The sequence below is a fragment of the Strongylocentrotus purpuratus genome, unplaced genomic scaffold, assembly GCF_000002235.5.
Source record: "Strongylocentrotus purpuratus isolate Spur 01 unplaced genomic scaffold, Spur_5.0 spur5_scaffold_2, whole genome shotgun sequence".
NCBI classification, from domain to species: Eukaryota; Metazoa; Echinodermata; class Echinoidea; order Camarodonta; family Strongylocentrotidae; genus Strongylocentrotus; species Strongylocentrotus purpuratus.
This window is the reverse complement of record NW_022145605.1, coordinates 7,099,425-7,118,304: the sequence shown is the minus strand read 5'-3', so window position 1 is coordinate 7,118,304 and position 18,880 is coordinate 7,099,425. Positions and strand designations below refer to the sequence as shown.

Genomic DNA, 18,880 nt, shown 5'->3' with positions numbered 1-18,880 from the left:
GGGGGGGGGGGGGAGAGAGAGAGAGAGAGAGAGAGGGAAGATTGAAAATGATTATGACAGCGAGGAGTGGATAAGGGAAATAAAATGTAAGTAAAACATCATTTTTTTTTTCCTCCAAAACCGCAATAATTACTAAACAGAAACAACAAGGCCAACTTGAAAGTTTTTGGATGGGGGATGCAGAAAGAAAGACTATAAAGGATGTCAAAGAATGGTAAAATTAAAAAAAGAATTGCTTATCATTCTTTTCAAATACCCCAAGATTCACACTATCTAACATTTATTGTTTTTGTCTCTGAGATATATAGAAATCGTGAAAAGGGTCCATCCTGGGCCACATGCACACCTGCCCCTCCCCTTTCTCAAGCTCGTCCAACACGCCATACACACGTCGTACGTACGCTGATAACGTATTACGCCGATTCGCTGATTACGTAATAAGCAAGAAAGCAATGGCTGGGCTCCATGCTGCGAAATGTTGCGTCCTAAACAGTAGGAATGCATTGCTGAAAAGTAAATACAGTCAAAGGGTGAGAGTGCTAGACAGATGGCTAAGCTGTTCTCGTTCATTAGGTAAGATATTATGAACTTTCCATCATTCTGAAACGACTTTTCTTAGCAACCGATCTCATTACAGTCCCATGTTATGATAATTTTGTTGGTAAAACAAAATCGAACTGCTTTATTGCGTTGATCTGGATGATTATTTTGATGGTGGGGGTGATGATGGTGATGATGATGATGGTGGTGGTGGTGGTGGTGGTGGTGGTGGTGGTGGTGGTGGTGGTGGTGGTGGTGATGATGATGATGATGATTATGATGATGATGATGATTATGATGATGATGATGATGATGATGATGATGATGATGATGATGATGAAGGTTTGATGATGAGGTTAATGGTGGTGATTATTTGGTGTTAATATCAAAGGTTCGGCTTTTCAACTAAATGCAAGCTAGCAAAAACTACTAAGTGAAAGAATGTTATTTGATATTGCTATTGAATAATGAGTAAATGAAAATAAATCTTCATTTCACAAGAGCTTGGACGATCGATCGATCCTCTCTTTTTATGGTAGACCCTACACTGCTACATTACAAAATTACTTGCAAGTAATTTTAAAATCATTGGTTGAACACTTGAATAAACCTACTTGGTCTGACATAATTCAGGATTAAAAAGAAAGATAATTAGATTAAGAAGTATCAACGGAAATGGATGTGGAATTCCAGATTTGCTCAAAACTGAAAGAAAATTTGGTGATGAAAGTTCAGAGAATAAAATCCTGTGATTTGTTGCAAAAGATGAATGTAAAGAATAGGTAACAATTGTTTTAAGATTTCTATTTTTCCCCCTTTTCTTGTCTGCAGGTTCATCTTATGATTATGATCTGGCAGTCATTGGTGGAGGATCTGGTGGCTTAGCCTGTGCAAAAGAGGGTATGAGAGTCGCTTGACATTTCATCCAAATTATCTTTTGTAACATCACACTTTAGCCAGCAGAATTCCTCATTACATTGCTAGTTTTCAGTGAGGGTTTATAGTGTAAAGATACTGGATTCATTGTTTCTTTACATTTGAAATGAAATGACTGCTTTATCCAAAAGGATTAATATTGTTGAAACTTTTTTTCTTCAATTATAAATTCTTATTACTGGAAATAAGATGATATGATCTTTTCTGTTTCTAATTTTAAATGTGCATTGCTGTTGTATTTTGGAAAAAGAATATTGCAATCTAAAAATAAATATCAAGAAAAAATAAAATCTTTAATGATGATCGATGATCAAGTAAACTTGCACATTGTGGATAAAATTCCAAACTTCATTCTTTAGTGTGAATAATTGTTATAAGTGATCCCCTCATATGTTTAAACTATTCCATGAATATTTATGACAATGTAGAGAATGCCAAGATCAATTCAGCTTTAATGTATCAAGGATCCACACTAATGTAACCTGGAATGAAAATAAGGCTTGTGTGCATTGGTCCCCAGTTTAGGTTTTATATTTTGGGGATCTGGTGTAAAACAAATTGCGCCCATGGGATTTGATCTCCCAGTGTACAGGACATTAAGAAATACAGAAGATTTATTTGCGAAACACAGCCAAAACTATTTTTTCTTTATTTCTTCTTTCACAGCTGCTGGTTTTGATAAGAAAGTCATCGTTTTGGACTATGTGGATCCATCACCCCAAGGTGAGTATTCCTTAAAGAATTTTTCAGTCTCGACTTCCTGAAATTTATTAATGATATCGGGTACGGTATCTGTATAGTTCTCGCATCCACCTCACAAGATGATCAAGGTGTTCTCCAGCTAGCTTTAGCCAGGCAACCAATTATGTCACTCACAACATTCAAGGCATTTATTACCTACAAGGTACTAATTTTCTTCACCTGGGTAGAGGGTGGCAAATGTAGATGTAGATCTTGCAAAAGGACAGTTGTGGTACTATGCTCTAACCATTATGCTCACGATCGTCACATCTGCCAAGGTGTTTAAACCAGATAAATCATTTCATGTTTGCAAGTGAACACAATTAAGTCTGCTTTGTCATTTGAATACAATTCATCAAAACAAATGTTATTACATTTCCAAACTCTTTTTCCACTACAGGAACCAAATGGGGCCTCGGAGGAACATGCGTTAACGTTGGCTGTATTCCAAAGAAATTACTCCACCACGCCTCACTTCTCAGAGAATCTATGCATGACGCTAAACATTATGGATGGCAGGTTCCAGATGATATTGGTCTATCATGGTGAGACACTTCAGCTTATTTTATGACCAAGTGATTTTAATGTTATTTCTTGCTGAACAGGCACAACAGACCCTGTTCGTTACCAACACAAATAGTTTGTTAGAACACTGGTGTTATTATAGCTATTAGCCTATTATTACAGCACAGTAACATGGACTAGCTAGCACTCCATCAAGTCTGACAGCCAATCAGAGCTCTTAAATTTGTATGTGCTTTGTTCCTGTAGTTTAATTTAGTTTTTCTGTTCAGTTTACATATTACTCTGTTGATTGGGAGACAAAAACAATGACAGAATGACTTCGTTCGAGGCAATTTTTCAACAGCAAAAATCTTTGTGAATAGGTGTTTTCTGAAGCAACCGCATATAATCTTCACAATATATACTGTCAGTTTACTTTAAGTGACACCATTTTGTATTGTTTGTACTAACTTGACATCTTTTTCATCTGCTTTGTACAGGTCCACTTTGATTGGTGGGATACAAGGTCATGTGAAGTCATTGAACTGGGGTCACAGAGTTCAACTCCAAGACAAGTAAGATATATCTTCTGCTTTTTAACATTGATGCTCACTTTCTAGAGGAAATATAAAGTCTGTTTATGAAACTGTTCTGATTTAAGCAGGACTGTTTCTAATTTGAAGGTTCAGTGACTGTACAGTAAGAATGGGCACTTAATAAACAAAGGCTAGATATGTTGAGATTTTGGAGTTTGAAGTATGTTTGTTTAGATGCTTGTATTTACCTTGGATCTTTTACAGATAAATGTCAATCAAGTGCGATAGAATTTGAAAGGTACTGCAATTTTCAGTACTGTTTCTAATTTTTCTGATGTGCATACAGGTTTGAGCTACTCTAATCACAGTGGTGTAACCATGGGGTTTATACACCTCACAAGACCTGTGCTCCCCCTCCCTCCCTTCCCCTCTCACCTGACACAAATTCTTCTTCACTCTTCTCCAATGGCTGGACTCATGCCATACCACTATAATATCTATTCATGCATTTATGTAGGACATTTATTGCTTTGTATTTCACCATGGTAGATAACATTTTACGGAATCACAGGTACACAGATTATATATTGTGTCTTTGTGTTTGCTTCCACCAGGAATGTTGAATACGTGAATGGAAAAGGTTCTTTCATTGATGAACATACGGTGAAAGTCAAGATGAAAGATGGAAAAGAGGTAGGTTACCACTCTACATGAATGAAGCTTACTTCCATTTAATGAAAAAAATAAAGTACCAAAATACAAAATGATTTTGATAATGCTTATATTTGTATAGATAATTTGCTCTTTCTTACATGTATATTTAGAGTACTGACTCCACAAACTTTAGAGTTATTGTCCATATAAAATTGATGTTCATTCTCTGAGATACCCCGGTAATTTTGATTGATGTGTTTTATGTCATTTGATCCAGACCCAGTTCTCTGCTGCCAACATAGTCCTCGCCACAGGAGGAAGACCCAAGTACCCTGATAAGGTAACACTGCCATCACTTCAAATTTGTAACAAACCATTGTTTTGTTCTCTCAAATGAACAGTGCCCTGGGAAAAAAAAAGAAAAAAAAAAGAAAAAAAATTGTAAGTAACTAAAAGTATGACAATAGAAGTGATTAACATTGCATTTTCATTTGCATATTGGTATGGCCTGTCTGAAATAAAACTATAAATGTCATCAAACAGAAATAAATAAATGTGATGTACCTTTATTCTTTCTACAGCGGATGAATCAACTTCAGGTTGTAAAATATATTTACAAATTGTAATCAAATTTGGTACAAGTTGCTTGCACATTTTCTCATGATGTATTTCAATGTAGTGTTTACATAATATCAAATATCATTGTTTGATCACTGTATACTGATCATATCTCTTTGTACTTGATTTGAAAGGTACCCGGTGCTATGGAGTATGGGATTACCAGCGATGACATCTTCTCTCTGAAAACTCCACCAGGAAGGAGGTATGATTTAATAGCAACTAATCAATTAAAACAAATAATGTCTGTTGCAGTTTATGTATCCAGCTCATATGAAAAGTTGTGTATGACTTACTCTAATGTATTTATTTTTGGTATGGGAGGGATTTTGCCATTCAAGTTTCGGCATTCCCAACATATAGCCAAGTCTGTAAAGGAACTTTTCAAAGTTACTTGTCATGCTACAGTAATGATTGCTATGAAGTGTGCCTTCAGTGATGCATTTTCATTTTGTAATCTCATATATTATGTACATTTTTGTGTGTGTTGTAAAGGTTGAGCACACTTATAAGTAAGTGTTGAACTAACAGTTACATATTAAAGCATTTATGTTAAAATTGTTTATTCATATTTATTCTTAAAATTGGACTTTATCTCCTGATATGAACCATATTTCACTTTCTTCTTTTTTTTCTTCTTTCTAGCTTGGTTATAGGTGGCAGCTGTATCCTTTGAACAAATAAAGATATTATAAATTATTCCTGGTCGAAAGGTGAGATTAAGGTGATAGTATGAGTGGGTGAGAAGGAGGGAGAGACATACAGAGAGACAGAGAAAGAAAAAGACAGAGTGGGAGAGAGAGAGAGAGAGAGAGAGACAGACAGAGAGAGACAGAGACAGAGACAGAGACAGAGAGAGAGAAAGAAACAGACAGAAACAGAGAGAGAGAGAGAGAGAGAAAGAAACAGAAAGAGAGAGAGAGAGAGAGAGTTTGTATTGAATCAAATTATTGATTGTGAACTAAAACTAGGTCCAGATCAAATAAATTTCATAAATATCTTTTGTTGCTCACAAAGTATCATGGAGGTGCTACACTGCTTAACATCTATCTTAGACATTTTCCTTGACAGCTACCACCTGATCAGATGTTGCTTTAGAATGTGCCGGTTTCCTGCATGGTCTTGGCTTCCCCACAACTGTAATGGTACGGTCCATCTGCCTCAGAGGGTTCGATCAGGTATTGAAATTAATAATGACTATTTGAGTATGATCGCATGTATACTACATGTGACTGCATTTTAGGGGATCTCAAAGCTGCATATAAGTGGGATGTTCATAATGTTCTCTCCATCAATATGATTGAATGCTGTTTTGTGTTATAAATTCTTTTCTTTGCGAGAGCATTTGTAAATTTTTGGTAGAAATGCAATTGTGAATGGCTTGACATTATGGATTTTAGGAGTTAGCTAGCATAGTCGGATTTGCAGTTACTTTTCATAATTTATTAGTGTTTGAACCTATAATCTTACAGAGTCTTATATTGGTATATTTCTGATTTTCAGCAAATGTCCAGGCTTGTAGCAGACCACATGGAAGCCAGTGGTATCCAGTTTCTATGGCAACAGGTCCCTGAGAGTGTAGCTAAGAATCAAAATGGCAGCCTGAATGTGAGGTGGAGGTCAGATCAAGGTCAGGAAGGTCATGGAGAGTTTGACACTGTCATGTTTGCTGTAGGTGAGTGCATACTGTATGTTGTTTTGAATTAAGGGAGTGAGCACCATGTATATAGGGGATCCAGTTACCAAAAGACTTTGACCCCCATCCTCCCGTCCTCCCTTTCCTGAAAATCCTGAATTCACCCCCCTGAAACAACATACTTATTCACCCTTTTTACTAAAGTCTGGATGTTTGATTGTTTCTTTCATTTGTAACGATTCACCTACTCCATTATTATTGAATGGAATAACACTAACATATTACTATGCCACTGTCATCACTTTAGGTGGACTATTCCATTTGTTCCAACACATGGTTTACGTATAGATAGAGTCGACTTCTTATAGATTAAGAATGAAATAAATCCTGCTTCTATCTTCACAGGTAGAGAACCAGAGACCGCTCAACTTGGCTTGGACAACACCGGTGTTCAACTCTCTGAAGGAGGAAAGGTCATGGGGTCAAATGAACAGTCTTCCGTCCCTCATATACATGCCATTGGAGACATACTTGAGGTAATGTTACATGCACTGAATGAGAAGAAAACTCCTTGACCTAAACTTATGAAAATTGTAAGTGCTTTCATGGCAAGAAATTCATAGAATTTGTTATCAAATTTTGAAAATTCAGTCCCATGATTTATATTCAGTGCTCTACTACATGACTACTACTATGACTGTATAGGAACCTACTCTTAGTGATAAGAATGGTTCATATATCTTGAACACTTGCAAAACTTCAGCCAAACTCCCTTGCATACAAATGTAACCGGAGTTGGAAAACGTTGAGAAAGCAAATTAGTAATTCATTTTAGGAGGTAGCTAGTCTTCTGAGGAGCACCAATTGGTTAAGTGATTCCTAATTGTCATTTTTTATGGGTCATGAAGGAGAAAAAAAGTATTTTGACTGCAGATGTTAAAAGATGATGAACAATACTATTTTTTTCTGTACAAGTTACATACTTATCTCACTCTATTGTTCTGGATACAGAGTGGAATAGAGCTTACTCCTGTAGCTATCAGAACTGGCAAGCTTTTAGCCCAACGATTGTTTGGTCAAGGCACAGAACATATGAACTATGAACAGGTGAGTACCAATGTGACATCTGTTATGTTTTTATTATATTATATATTTACTGTCCACAACAAATAATTGTGCTAATGATCTGTTTGTCAATCTGGCAGCATTAATTAATTGCTCAGGCATAAAAGATTCTTTAGTGTATAGTTATATGAACAAAAAACCCAGGATAAATAGATTTAGATGCAAAGAGATAATGATTTGAAGGCTGAGAGATTAGGAGAGGAGATGAAAAGAAATAGAGAGGAAAGAAAGGGAGAGAGAGAGAGGGTAGTAGGGGCAGAGCGCAGGAAGAGCTAAAAATGATTTCAAGAAGGGTAAAGGGATCAACAACAACAAAAAAGTAAGAAGAATAATATTATAAATATTTTAATATATTAAAGAAACAAACAGTTTTTCAAATTGTATAAAGAAGAATTTATGAACCTTACCTTTTCTCTACAGGTAGCCACTACAGTGTTCACTCCTCTAGAATACAGCTGTGTAGGTCTCTCTGAAGAGACTGCTACAGAGAGATACGGGGAAGATCACATAGAAGTAAGTTGTTACCAAATCATATATTCTACGTTCAATCAGTCCAATTCAGTTGAAAACCCAATAAGTCGGTCCTGTCTGTCCATTTCAGTGTTGTTCTAACCTGTCCAGTTCATGTTATTCCTATCCATTCAAAATAAATCGGATTTAATTTGATTAAATTCAGTCCAAACTAGTACTTCAAATTACCAATTCCATCCTAATCCTAATAATAATCATAGCTCACATTTATAATGCGCCTAATACTTCGTTTCTAGGCGCAGCACATATTATTACCCCTGTCGTTGGATTTAGGCTTACCCGGCGCAACACAATGTATGCACATTTTCCCACTCCCTGGGGAGCATTACCTAATCCATTACAATCCGCTAATTTGCTGGAGAGCCTTACAATTCTATGTTTGTATTTTTTTTGATAGGTTTACCATGCCTTCTACAAGCCTCTTGAGTATGTAGTGCCAAACAAACCAGCCGAGCAGTGCTATATTAAGGTGAGTAGTTCCCAAATATTGATGTTTATAATGGATTGTACAGTAGCACAATATGTACAAATTGTCATGTATAGCTGTAAACACTGAAATATTTGCGGTACAATAATTTTCGCGGATTTCGAGCAAAGATCGGCAAGCGTTAATTTTACAACTCGCGAAAGTATAAGCATGGCTTCTTGTGCATGTTTAGAACTGGCTGAATTGCGTGCTACGCGAATTTAAGAACCAGTGAATATGTTTTGGGGTCGCTCAGCGCGAAAAAATTAATCAAGCAATAATAACAGCGTTTACAGTATCTCTTTGACTATGTGGGGAAAACGTAATTGAAGGTCTTGTAAGGGAGTTTTGGTCCAGCGGATGTTTTATTCATCAAGAGGCTTGATATGTTCCGCAAACTGCAAATCAACCCAATATTTACGTGATCTCACTAATCCCCATATTTAGTAAATACTATCAAACCAGTCAGAGAGGTCATATACAAAGGCCACATTTTTGTGGTCACATTTTGGTGGTCACATATATAATCCCGCTTAGAACCTTTCTAAAAAGGCCACTTGTAAAAAGTGGTCTCTCTTTTTCTGAATGGGCATTTATAATCAGGGCCCTGTTTCATATAAGTAGTGTTATCAATAACAAGTACCACAGGACTATAACAAAATTTGCTCACAGCCACTTAAAACAAATGCAAGGACGGTAGCTTATAACAATTATCGTAACTTGTTATTGATAACAAGTTTATGAAACACGGCCCTGGTATTACCATGAGATCTTGGATGAAAGAACCTTACCCATGTTGTGTACTTCTGTATATCTCCTTTCCCCAGGCTATCTGTCTACGAGATGGTGATCAGAGAATCCTTGGTCTTCACATTACAGGCCCGGGCGCAGGGGAGATTATGCAAGGTTTGCATTAGCTGTCAAGTAAGTCATTTCTTGCTCGTTAACCTTTTTTTTTAAAGAGGACAAAACACCCCTTTAAAAAAATGTATATATAATATATAACTTTACTCTATCATAATGTTATGAGCAAGTCATATGATTGAAGGATTTAGAACGATTAAAGAGCAAATATTCTGTATCTTTGAAATGTGCATTTTACCACAAATTACCTTTATGGAGTTGAATTTCACTAGAAACTATAAAAAAGAAAGAAAATAGATCAAGGCAACTGATTGATAGTTTTGCCAGTGATTCACATTTGTGTTTATCTATCTCTGATCATTACTAGAATGGGGGCCACATACCAGCACCTGTCCTCTACCATCGGTATCCATCCCACCTGTGCTGAGGAAGTAGTCAAGATTCACATCACCAAGAGGTCAGGTCTTGACCCCATGGTCACAGGTTGCTGAGGTTAAAGGTCATTTCCCTATCACACGGTATGTAGGCCATAAATGAGAGTCTGATCAAAGGATCACTCAGCATCAGGAATGCGATTAAATGGACCATTAAAGCCCCTCTGCACTAGTTTGGCCAGGAGGGATTACACCTTCCTGCATGGTCACTGACAGGTGCTTCTCTCATCAACTCAGCTCTCAATTAACATAAGAAAAAGGGGACCAATGGTCACCGATTAGGCATTGTTTGCTATATAGAGGGCACTAGTAGCTATAATTAGTGCAGTGGGGCTTTATAGTGTATGGGCTAAGACCCACATGGCCAAAAAAGACAATATTTTGTATGAAACGGCATATTTTGTTGCTGTTGTAGAGAACTCTCATGTATGGCTCATGCCTGGGGAAATGACATTTTAAACATCTTATTCAGTTTATAGAATCTTTTGCTAATGCTTTTATGACGGATCATCTGAAAACCATTCTGTGGTGGGTTGATCTTGATGTGTTGCATAGTTCTTTATCTTCTGGTATCCCTTGTATATATATATATATATATATATATATATATATCATATAAATAATGACGCGATAATTAAATCTAACGTTCTGATATTTCATAATAATAATAATAATAATCTGGTTTTTTATATAGCGCTCAATACACCGATCCAACGATGTACCTAAGCGCTTTACAGATATATTATTACCCCGGTCATCGGGTTCAGGCTTACCCGCACACAATGTGTGCACATTTTCCACTCCCTGGGGAGCATTCCAGCCAGTCATCTAATATGTTTTGAAATGTTCCATTCAAAGTGCAGGTATATAGTGGAAACTCATTATAAAGAGGACAGGAATCTTGTTAGATATATACCAGGGTTAAAATACAAATAATAAGAAGACCTGGGACCAGCAATATTACTTAATTGTTATATCAAGCATCTTTTTATATCAGAGCTCTTTGATTCGAGTTTCCACCGTACATTGTTACGAACTTAGGACAGAGTCTTGGGTATTGAAATCCCTCTGATATTAGTATGATGTAATTTCACAATATTTTGGTGAAATATACCTATTCTGAAAGCTTTTGCATCGTTCTACAACTATTATGTACTTAGAATGGTATCTTTGTCAAACACTTAAAGCTCAAGACCAGCTATGGTAATGCAATTGCATAGTGAAAGAAACGTTGTGAAATCGATCAGAAAAGGTTGATCATCTAGCATAGATGTACTGCAAGGTTCTGGAATCATCAAAATTATGAGAAATTTGGCCAAGTCTTCATAAAGTTAGAAGTACTGTACACAGAAAGATGTATATGGGACTACACAAACATGCGCGACACATGCATTTGTATCTCTCAACAGAATATAGATATACTAATTTACCAAATATATCAATTAGTAGGCGGTTTCCTGTCAAAATTTTATCGTCATGTAATATTCAAAACATTCTTTCACATGATTGGTAATAAGAGCTTCCATTTCATTTTTTGAAATTGGGGTGCTTCCAATACTGGTATTTACCTTTAACTTTTCTACTACATCATGTATAACGTAAGTGCAATATAACTGTGATCTAATTGATAAATGACAATATTGTCATTGTCATATTTCTTTGATTTATGTTTTGATGAATGCCACCTATATAGGATTCATGTGTATAATATGACTACATAATATGAAAGTTATGTTTCTCCCTTTGTTTATCTTGTTGATAAATACATATTTGACAATAATGATTAAATCAATTGTTTATGATATGGTTCCATTGTGCATGTATTTTTGTATTGAACGAGTTGAGAATTTAAATACTGACAAAGAAGAAAATGTCTTCTTTTTATACAGACATATCTTTGAAAATCATCTTATTGAAGAAACATGTTAAACAAGATCTCTCTGTAGAAAAATGTCAATGTGATGAAGACTTCACAATAAAAAATGCAGAGAAATAAGATTGTCTATGTATTCTGTTTTTCAATGTCACTGTATTTTCTTTAAGACTACTGCAAACTTTCTTTTATTTTTGATCACACCAAATGACGTCTTGACTTTTGTCAACATATCAGACACACAAAACCTTAAAGAAGAAAGAGAGATAAGGAGGGAGACTGGGGGAAGGCTGCGGAGAGAAAATATACTGTATTTGCTAATTATACCAGAGAGAGAGAGAAACATTGAGGATCTTTGTTCAGCCTTTGCATTTATTCTGTTGTTCCTTCACTTCAGGACCATTCCTGTAGTTTTATTTATACCAAAAATATCCACACAGGCATAATAGCTCTCACTGTAGAGATGCTTTAATTATTAGTTTTTACTAAATACAACAAAAGCTAACAACACTATCTTCTGTAAACAAACAGTTTCTAGATGTACATGATAGTATGGCAAGATTTAAAATTCACTATACAGAATCTATAGCACTGCTAGAGCATCAGCACATTTATTATTATTTACTCCTAGAGCACCAATATCATTTGAAAAGGAACAGACACCACTTTAGCTAGATTTAAAGATCTCCAGACCAATATAGACTATCATTACAGCAAGGGCCTCTATAGGTGAGGTACGAGGGAGAGGGTGAGGGCATATCACTGCCTCTGCCCCCCCACCCTCCTTTCCTACACACATACACACACACACACACACACATTGGGAGATTTTTAATCTACAATGTATTTAAATTTTAATGTTGAACACCCTTGCTATGGGAGGAGACTCAGGAGGGTCAGCCCCTCTTCCAAATCCTCCTCTCCTCCTCGGTCGCTTCTCTCCACCCCAAGTTCACCGTTCAATCTTGAGAACCTGGTGGCACCCCTTTTCATGTTAAGATGGCAAGATCTGCATTTTGTTTAAATTGGGGGTGACGGTGACAAAGATTCTGAAGTTTACGAATCAACATGAAGATTGAAATTTCTTGAATAAATATTGTGTTGTAAAACTATATTCGATCAAACTTAAACAGAGATTTTGGCAAGTATAGTGCAGAAATAAATCAGTACTACAGGTTTAGTACATTGCATGATTGCACCCGCCATTTCTTCTTTCTTGTGATACAACAATTAAAAATTTGAATCCATTTCTACTTAAATTCATGCTATGGAAATATTGGTTTTCTTAATTCAATTTGGCTTTTCATAAATTAATATCAGTTTGTCTATTTGCAAAGATAGTTCCAACTCAATCAATTTGTAATTGCTCTTATGATGCCATGATTCAATATTGTATGATAAGTACATTTACATAATCAATGATTTAGTTTTCAATAAGAACTTCAGAAAATTCCATACAAGTCTTGCAATGTATTTGACATCATATAACGTATCGGTATACATTTCATGATAATGCCTATCTTGAGTTTTCCAATGTGATATCTTTCTATTGCACATTTCTTTTCTGATGAGCAGATTTAAATAGGAAAATTACTTTTCTTTAAAATCTGGTCTTTTTAAAGCTTGGTAATAACCTTAATCAAAATCATCGCATAAGACTCATTAACCTTATCACCATAATAAATGTACTTGACATTTAATTATATTTTTGATGGAGAGAACACAAAGTCAAGTCGTAGCTGACTCATTTATTAATGCTAAAGTGTAGTTGGTTGTTTTGGTTACTGGAAAGTGATCACCCAAAGCTCAGTACTCATCCAATGAACTGGTTGCCTTATCAGGAAACCAAATATGGTTGTCTATAGTCTAATTTATCTCTCCATGTAAGGTATGTTAAAATTACGATAAATAAGGTACTTGAGGAAGCTGAAGTTTTTACCTACATGTATAAAGTGTTTACAGCGCAAAGCTAGTTGGGGCTTTGCCTCCAAGAACCCAGCCAGGGCTTGTAAAACGAGCCCTTGCTCCCTAAGAAAAGTACTCTTGTTACACGCTCATAACACTAGCCCATCCCCCCTCACAATACCTTCCATTTTGTTGTTGCCAAATTTGACATCCCCAATATTTTTACGATCCCGATGGCGACACTTCTTCCACATGGGTTCTTTTATGCCTTTCAAAATTGCCCCTAGTTGAAAATATTTTGTCACAACAAGAACAAGGGAAATGCTTTTCTCTTGTGTGGGTTTTCATATGTCTTGTCAGATTGCTATGCTGTGAGAATTTTTTGTCACATACACAACACTCAAAAGGCTTTTTTCCAGAGTGGGCTCTGTACATGTGCCTCGAAAGCCAACTCTGATGTAGAAATCTTTTCTCACAAATGGCACAAGGGAAGGGTTTCTCCCCAGTGTGATTTTTCATATGCTGCACAAGATTACCCTTGATGGCAAATAATTTGTCACAAAGCGAACATTTGAAAGGCTTCTCTCCTGTATGAGTTCTGATATGTCGGGTAAGACCACAGCTGTCTGTAAATCCTTTGTTGCAATAAGGACACTCAAAAGATCTACCTGCCGTGTGGACACGTTCATGTGCTAAGCGTCTCCCCTCAGATGAAAATTCTTTACCACATAATGAACACTTGTGGGGTTTCACAGGTATATGGGCTTCCTTATGTCGCATAAGACTTCTCTTTTCAGTGAACCTTTTATGACATTCTGGACACTCAAACCGCTTTTCTCGTGCAAAGTTCATGGGACTGCTTTCATCTGGGAATCCTGTGTCACACATTGAATACTCTTGGATCTCTTCACCACAATCAATTGCTCCTGCAGAATTCAACTGTCCATGCTCATGATGTAAATCTTGGTCTATGGTATCGACCTCTGCAACACACAGTACTTGGAGGTGGTCATCCTGATTTTGTCTGTGAGTAGAGCTTACTGAACCTTTACTTAGAGACATATCAGATCTTGAAGAGACAATTGCTTCTGACACTGTCAAGGTTGTTTCTGACTCATTACATGGTGAACCATCCTTCCGTTTTCTTGTGATCTGCGGGGTCGATCTTGGAATTTCATTGCAGTCCTCCTTGCTTGAGCTTCCATCTAAGGAGAAAAGGAGGATTTGAAGAAATATAATTTTGATAAAAACAGAGAAATTACATTATGCTTTAATGAAAAAAAAAATTGTAACACATTCACACAAGCTGCTAAGAGCTGGATGCTTCAATTTGTTGTCTCTTTTTAAACTTCAAAAGATTAGTAAATAAAATACAATCCTAACACTGAAAAAATGCCACAAAAATGATAGTATATCATATTGTATGATTATGATATTGGCCTCAAACAAAACCATCTGCAAAATTAGAGAGTGCATGTGTCATATGAGTTGGCCTTATTCTAAGCGAGTCACCCTTTGGGAGTTGAAAGAAATTATTGGGGGGGGGGGGTCTCACATCTCTAAATTGTTTGCTGAGGTTTTCCTGTTTTAATTTAAACATTTTAAACAAATATATTCTTAGATTCAACACTTCACACTGTCTCGTAAGCTATGGATGTCATAATCCTTTTCCTGATGATCCATGCAAACTATTTCACTACCTTGTTCGGATGAAGAGTGTGCCGTAATCTGCACGTTCCTTGTTTCATCACCTTCTCCATCTCCTTGATAATCGTTTTCAAGATAGTCATCGTCCGACACCTCTTCTTTTATGAGCACATGGTAAGGTAGCCCTTCTTCATCTGCCAGTTGATGTCCTTCAGATTTATCATCTTCTATCCATTCATCTTCAAGACCATTTTCTTTTGCATTAGAGGCGTCATCTTCTACATCCCCTGCTGGTAGAAGATCTGCCAGTTTCTCTTTGGGTTTATCCCCTTCCCCATAGTAACCATCTAAATCCTCTTCTTTGATAAAGAAGATCTCGTAATCATGTTTTTCTCTAGTCTGCTGCTCTCCAGCTATCTCTTCAGCTTCACTGTCTTCTCTGTAATCATCTTGCATGTTTTCTCCACTTCCAGATGTGCAGTCAGTCTGGCAGCATACTCTTTCTGCCGGCTGTAGCTCTTCATATATCCCCTTCTTGGATTTCCCCATGGTGTTCAGATTGTTTACACTCTCTCCTAAAAAATAAAAAAGGACACGGTAGAGTCTACATGGAAAAACTGCAAAGTTTACACAAAAAAGCCTGTATATGATTATATACTGCACTGAGTTCAATGGTTGCAGAACACTAGATAATACGTTTTTGCACATTTGATATGCACACATTGCCCCCTACCTCACTACAATCCTACCTCTACTACTCTCCTACTACTACCACCCTACCTCTGCTGCCATCCTTGATCCTACCTCATTACCCTACCTCTACTTTGTCTAATACCATGTACCCTAAATCTATACTATCATCCTACTTTATGACCCTATTTATAGAATCACCCTACCTCTATTACTTCCCTATATCTACTCTATTATTGTCGTTTTGGAGCCACATGGGTGTTAAATAATACAGAGCTACGGTACATGTAAGTTAATCCTGTTAATTTGTAGCGAAATTCCAACTCTATTAATATGCTCAAGTTAAGTGGGCACAATTCATATATATGTTTATATATATTGTTTTCTAAAGAACATACCAGAGCATGTGGTTGGGCTGCTAGGAAGACAAGGAGTGTTGGGCTTCGTGTCCTGAAATGAAGATGTACTTGGGCTCTTTGAAGACTCTTGTGGCTTGCTTGATGTGGGGGTTGGTGTGCTTTGGAGATGACTGTAACAAAAATTATTATTTTGTACAACATTTAATATGTCCTCTTATTATCATTGTATCTTTCTATTCAATCCCTGTAATCTGTATGGAAATGTTTAAATTTCATCATCAATAATAAGAAAATTAAAATTTATGAAATTTTATGTACAGAGCAAATAGAGAGGAAGTCACAAGGCATGTCAGTGTTACACTTAAAATTTGTGTTCAATTGATCACAACTTTCAAAAATTCACAACTTTCTTGTTTTAATCAGAATTTGGCATTTGTTCAAATTTTCACTGACATAGACCCTACATGTATTCTGTGCATTTTCTGGTTCTATTAAAACCAACTTAATACCAGGGTGGACTTCTTGTTCAACCTGTTTCAGATTGAGCAAAGCTAGATTTTTATGCAATCAAAACTGAGCTGACCAGATTTAAACGTATTGTTTAAAAAGGCAGGAATATTAACATGATGAAGTTGTAAACCATCTAGAGACTCCAAATAAATTGTGATTCTTTACCGATAACTGATTTTCTTATGATTATATTTTATAACTGAAGTTAATTTATGGCATTTTTATATATCTATAGTCTACAAGCGCGTAGCCAGGATTTTATTTTAGGGGGTGGAAGTGAGCACGCAAAGCGTGCGAATCACTTACAGAGCGCGCACTCCCTGGGGGGGGGGGGGGGGGGGGAGAGGGGGGAAGTTGCGGAAGCTTTGACGTTTCATTAAATTATTAGAGAAAAAAGACGATTCGTTGTACCGTTCTCGACTCTTAATCCTTGTCTGAATTCAGTTCCCCCCTCCCACGCTTTGCGCGGAATCTTTGACGTTTCATTAAATTATTAGAGAAAGAAGACGATTCGTTGTACCATTCTCCACTCTTAATCCTTGTCTGAATTCAGTTCCCCCCCCCCCCCCCCCCCCCCCCCCCGCGCGGAATCTTTGATGTTTCATTAAATTATTAGAGAAAGAAGACGATTTGTTGTACCGTTTTCGACTCTTAATCCTTTTTCTTCCTACGTCCTCTTCCTTTCTTCCTTCTCTTTTTTTTTTTTGGGGGGGGGGGGGCAATTTCCCCCACCACCCCCCCTGGCTACTCGCCTGAGAGTCTAGATGTAGTAGTAGACTCTAGTACTGAATGAAGCTAGTGTCAGTGAACGCCATAAAACTACCAACATTGCAACAACAACACCCATTCTTTCAAGAGGAGTCGGGCCAACTCGGAACTCGGCCTCGCTGTAAAAACTGTCAGTTTTTGCAATTAAGTTTAGTGTTAGGATTAGGTTTAGGCAATTAAGGTTAGGGTTAGGCCTAGCCCTAGGGTGAGGGTAAAATGACCCAAAAGGAAAGTTTTTACAGCGACGGGGGCCGAGGCCGGGTTAGCCCGGATTCTTTCAACACCCTCTGGACACCCCCACCCCCCCCCCTCCCTCCATCATCATTACCTTCGCTTAATAATTGGCGCCAAAGGAGGCATGGGCCGCATGGCCATGGCAGGTGGCCTTGGTGGATTGAGAGGAGGAACTGCAACTGGAGACTTGATGGGTGGTGGCAGGCCGTAATTACCAGGGATCACCTCAGCTGCGCACCAGGGGCTGGCGACGGTAGCGCATGGTGGAACATTGCACAGTTTGCAACTGGAGTGAATCTCAAGCAGATGCATCGCGAACTTTTCATTCAAACTTTCCCTGGATGGGACTACCATTCCACGTCCAAATATATTCTTGTGTTCCACCCATATATCGTACGCGCTGTGGATACGTATTCTCGTCTGATTGTATCCCCTCGAGCTCGACCTCCCGTCTGCCATTTCAATCGAAAAGCACATCGGCAGGCTAGGCGCAGCTCAGGCAAGCTGGCTAGGCCATGCCAGGCGCTAGCGCGCTAGCGTATAGCCTGGCGCATGTAGATATACGTACGTGATCCTAGCCAGCCGCCCCACCTGACAGCCCGACCCTGGACAAGCCGACCCAATACCCTGGACAACTCGACCAGGTCCAGGGTGGGGGTGCTTCGGTGGACAGCTCAACCCACTCCCCCCCTCAAAAAAATCTATATACATGCAGTGGCGGATCCAGGGGGGGGGGGGGGGGCGACCGAAACCCCCCCTTATTGGCGGGGGTGTGTGTGTATGTGTTTGAAAGAAATTTACAAAGAGAGGAACTGCACAAAGGAAAATAAGAGGGAGAGGGATCGAGGGAGAGAGAGAGAGTGCAGTGTGTGTGTGGAAGAGAGCTATAACTGCAAAGGAAAATGAAAGGGAGAGGGGGAGAGAGAGAGAGATATTTGGAAAGAAATATACAGAGAGAAAAACTGCAAAGGAAAATATAAAGAGGAATTGAGAAAAAAGATACAATGTTCTGTAATTAAATTTAAAAAATACTAGCTTAATGGCGAACTAGCAGTGCATGCTCAACAGTTTTTTTTATGTGTGTATTTTGGAGCAAAATCCCCCCCCCCCTTTGTGATTTTTTGTTTCTTCTTTTTTTTGTAATTAAAAAAAAAAAAGTTATGCCAATGGCTGACCTTAAAAAGGTGACCTTACCCCCCCCCCCTAACGGAACAAAATGTCGGATTTTCAAATTTCGAGACCCCCCCCCCCAAAAAAAAAGTGTCCCCCCCCCCCCCACGCCCCGCTTTTTCAGCGGCTAGCTGAGTCG

General features: G+C 37.7%; 2 protein-coding genes across 2 annotated transcripts; one reads left to right on the top strand and one right to left on the bottom strand.

Moving 5' to 3' along the window:
* Positions 1–422: 422 nt before the first annotated feature.
* LOC593150 (thioredoxin reductase 2, mitochondrial) lies at positions 423–9,815 on the top strand. The gene is made up of 17 exons (XM_011672881.2): positions 423–573; positions 1,372–1,440; positions 2,143–2,199; positions 2,618–2,762; positions 3,222–3,296; positions 3,872–3,950; positions 4,189–4,251; positions 4,664–4,734; positions 5,175–5,194; positions 5,616–5,707; positions 6,033–6,204; positions 6,571–6,701; positions 7,177–7,272; positions 7,711–7,803; positions 8,219–8,290; positions 9,115–9,211; positions 9,519–9,815. Exons 1-16 carry the CDS (start codon positions 453–455, stop codon positions 9,202–9,204), a joined length of 1,446 nt encoding a protein of 481 aa, XP_011671183.2. The 5' UTR covers positions 423–452; the 3' UTR covers positions 9,205–9,211; positions 9,519–9,815.
* A 1,988-nt stretch (positions 9,816–11,803) lies between these two features.
* Positions 11,804–18,050, bottom strand: LOC100890678 (zinc finger protein 37). The gene is made up of 4 exons (XM_003725511.3): positions 17,666–18,050; positions 16,099–16,229; positions 15,064–15,585; positions 11,804–14,568 (listed from the first exon to the last, which is right to left on the bottom strand). The coding sequence occupies exons 1-4, from the start codon at positions 18,046–18,048 to the stop codon at positions 13,586–13,588; spliced, it is 2,019 nt and encodes a 672-aa protein (XP_003725559.1). The 5' UTR covers positions 18,049–18,050; the 3' UTR covers positions 11,804–13,585.
* Between the last annotated feature and the right edge of the window lie 830 nt (positions 18,051–18,880).

What these genes read in the sequence shown, in the direction of transcription:
- LOC593150 (XM_011672881.2), top strand. Translation starts at nt 453, where the DNA reads ATGGCTGGGCTCCATGCTGCGAAATGTTGCGTCCTAAACAGTAGGAAT. An exon ending in AAGCTGTTCTCGTTCATTAG is followed by an intron (nt 574 to 1,371) that starts GTAAGATATTAT and finishes TCTTGTCTGCAG; the next exon opens with GTTCATCTTATGATTATGAT. An exon ending in ACGGGGAAGATCACATAGAA is followed by an intron (nt 7,804 to 8,218) that starts GTAAGTTGTTAC and finishes TTTTTTTGATAG; the next exon opens with GTTTACCATGCCTTCTACAA.
- LOC100890678 (XM_003725511.3), bottom strand. Translation starts at nt 18,048, where the DNA reads ATGTGCTTTTCGATTGAAATGGCAGACGGGAGGTCGAGCTCGAGGGGA. An exon ending in GCGCCAATTATTAAGCGAAG is followed by an intron (nt 16,230 to 17,665) that starts GTAATGATGATG and finishes TTTTTGTTACAG; the next exon opens with TCATCTCCAAAGCACACCAA. An exon ending in ACACTCTTCATCCGAACAAG is followed by an intron (nt 14,569 to 15,063) that starts GTAGTGAAATAG and finishes TTTTCTCCTTAG; the next exon opens with ATGGAAGCTCAAGCAAGGAG.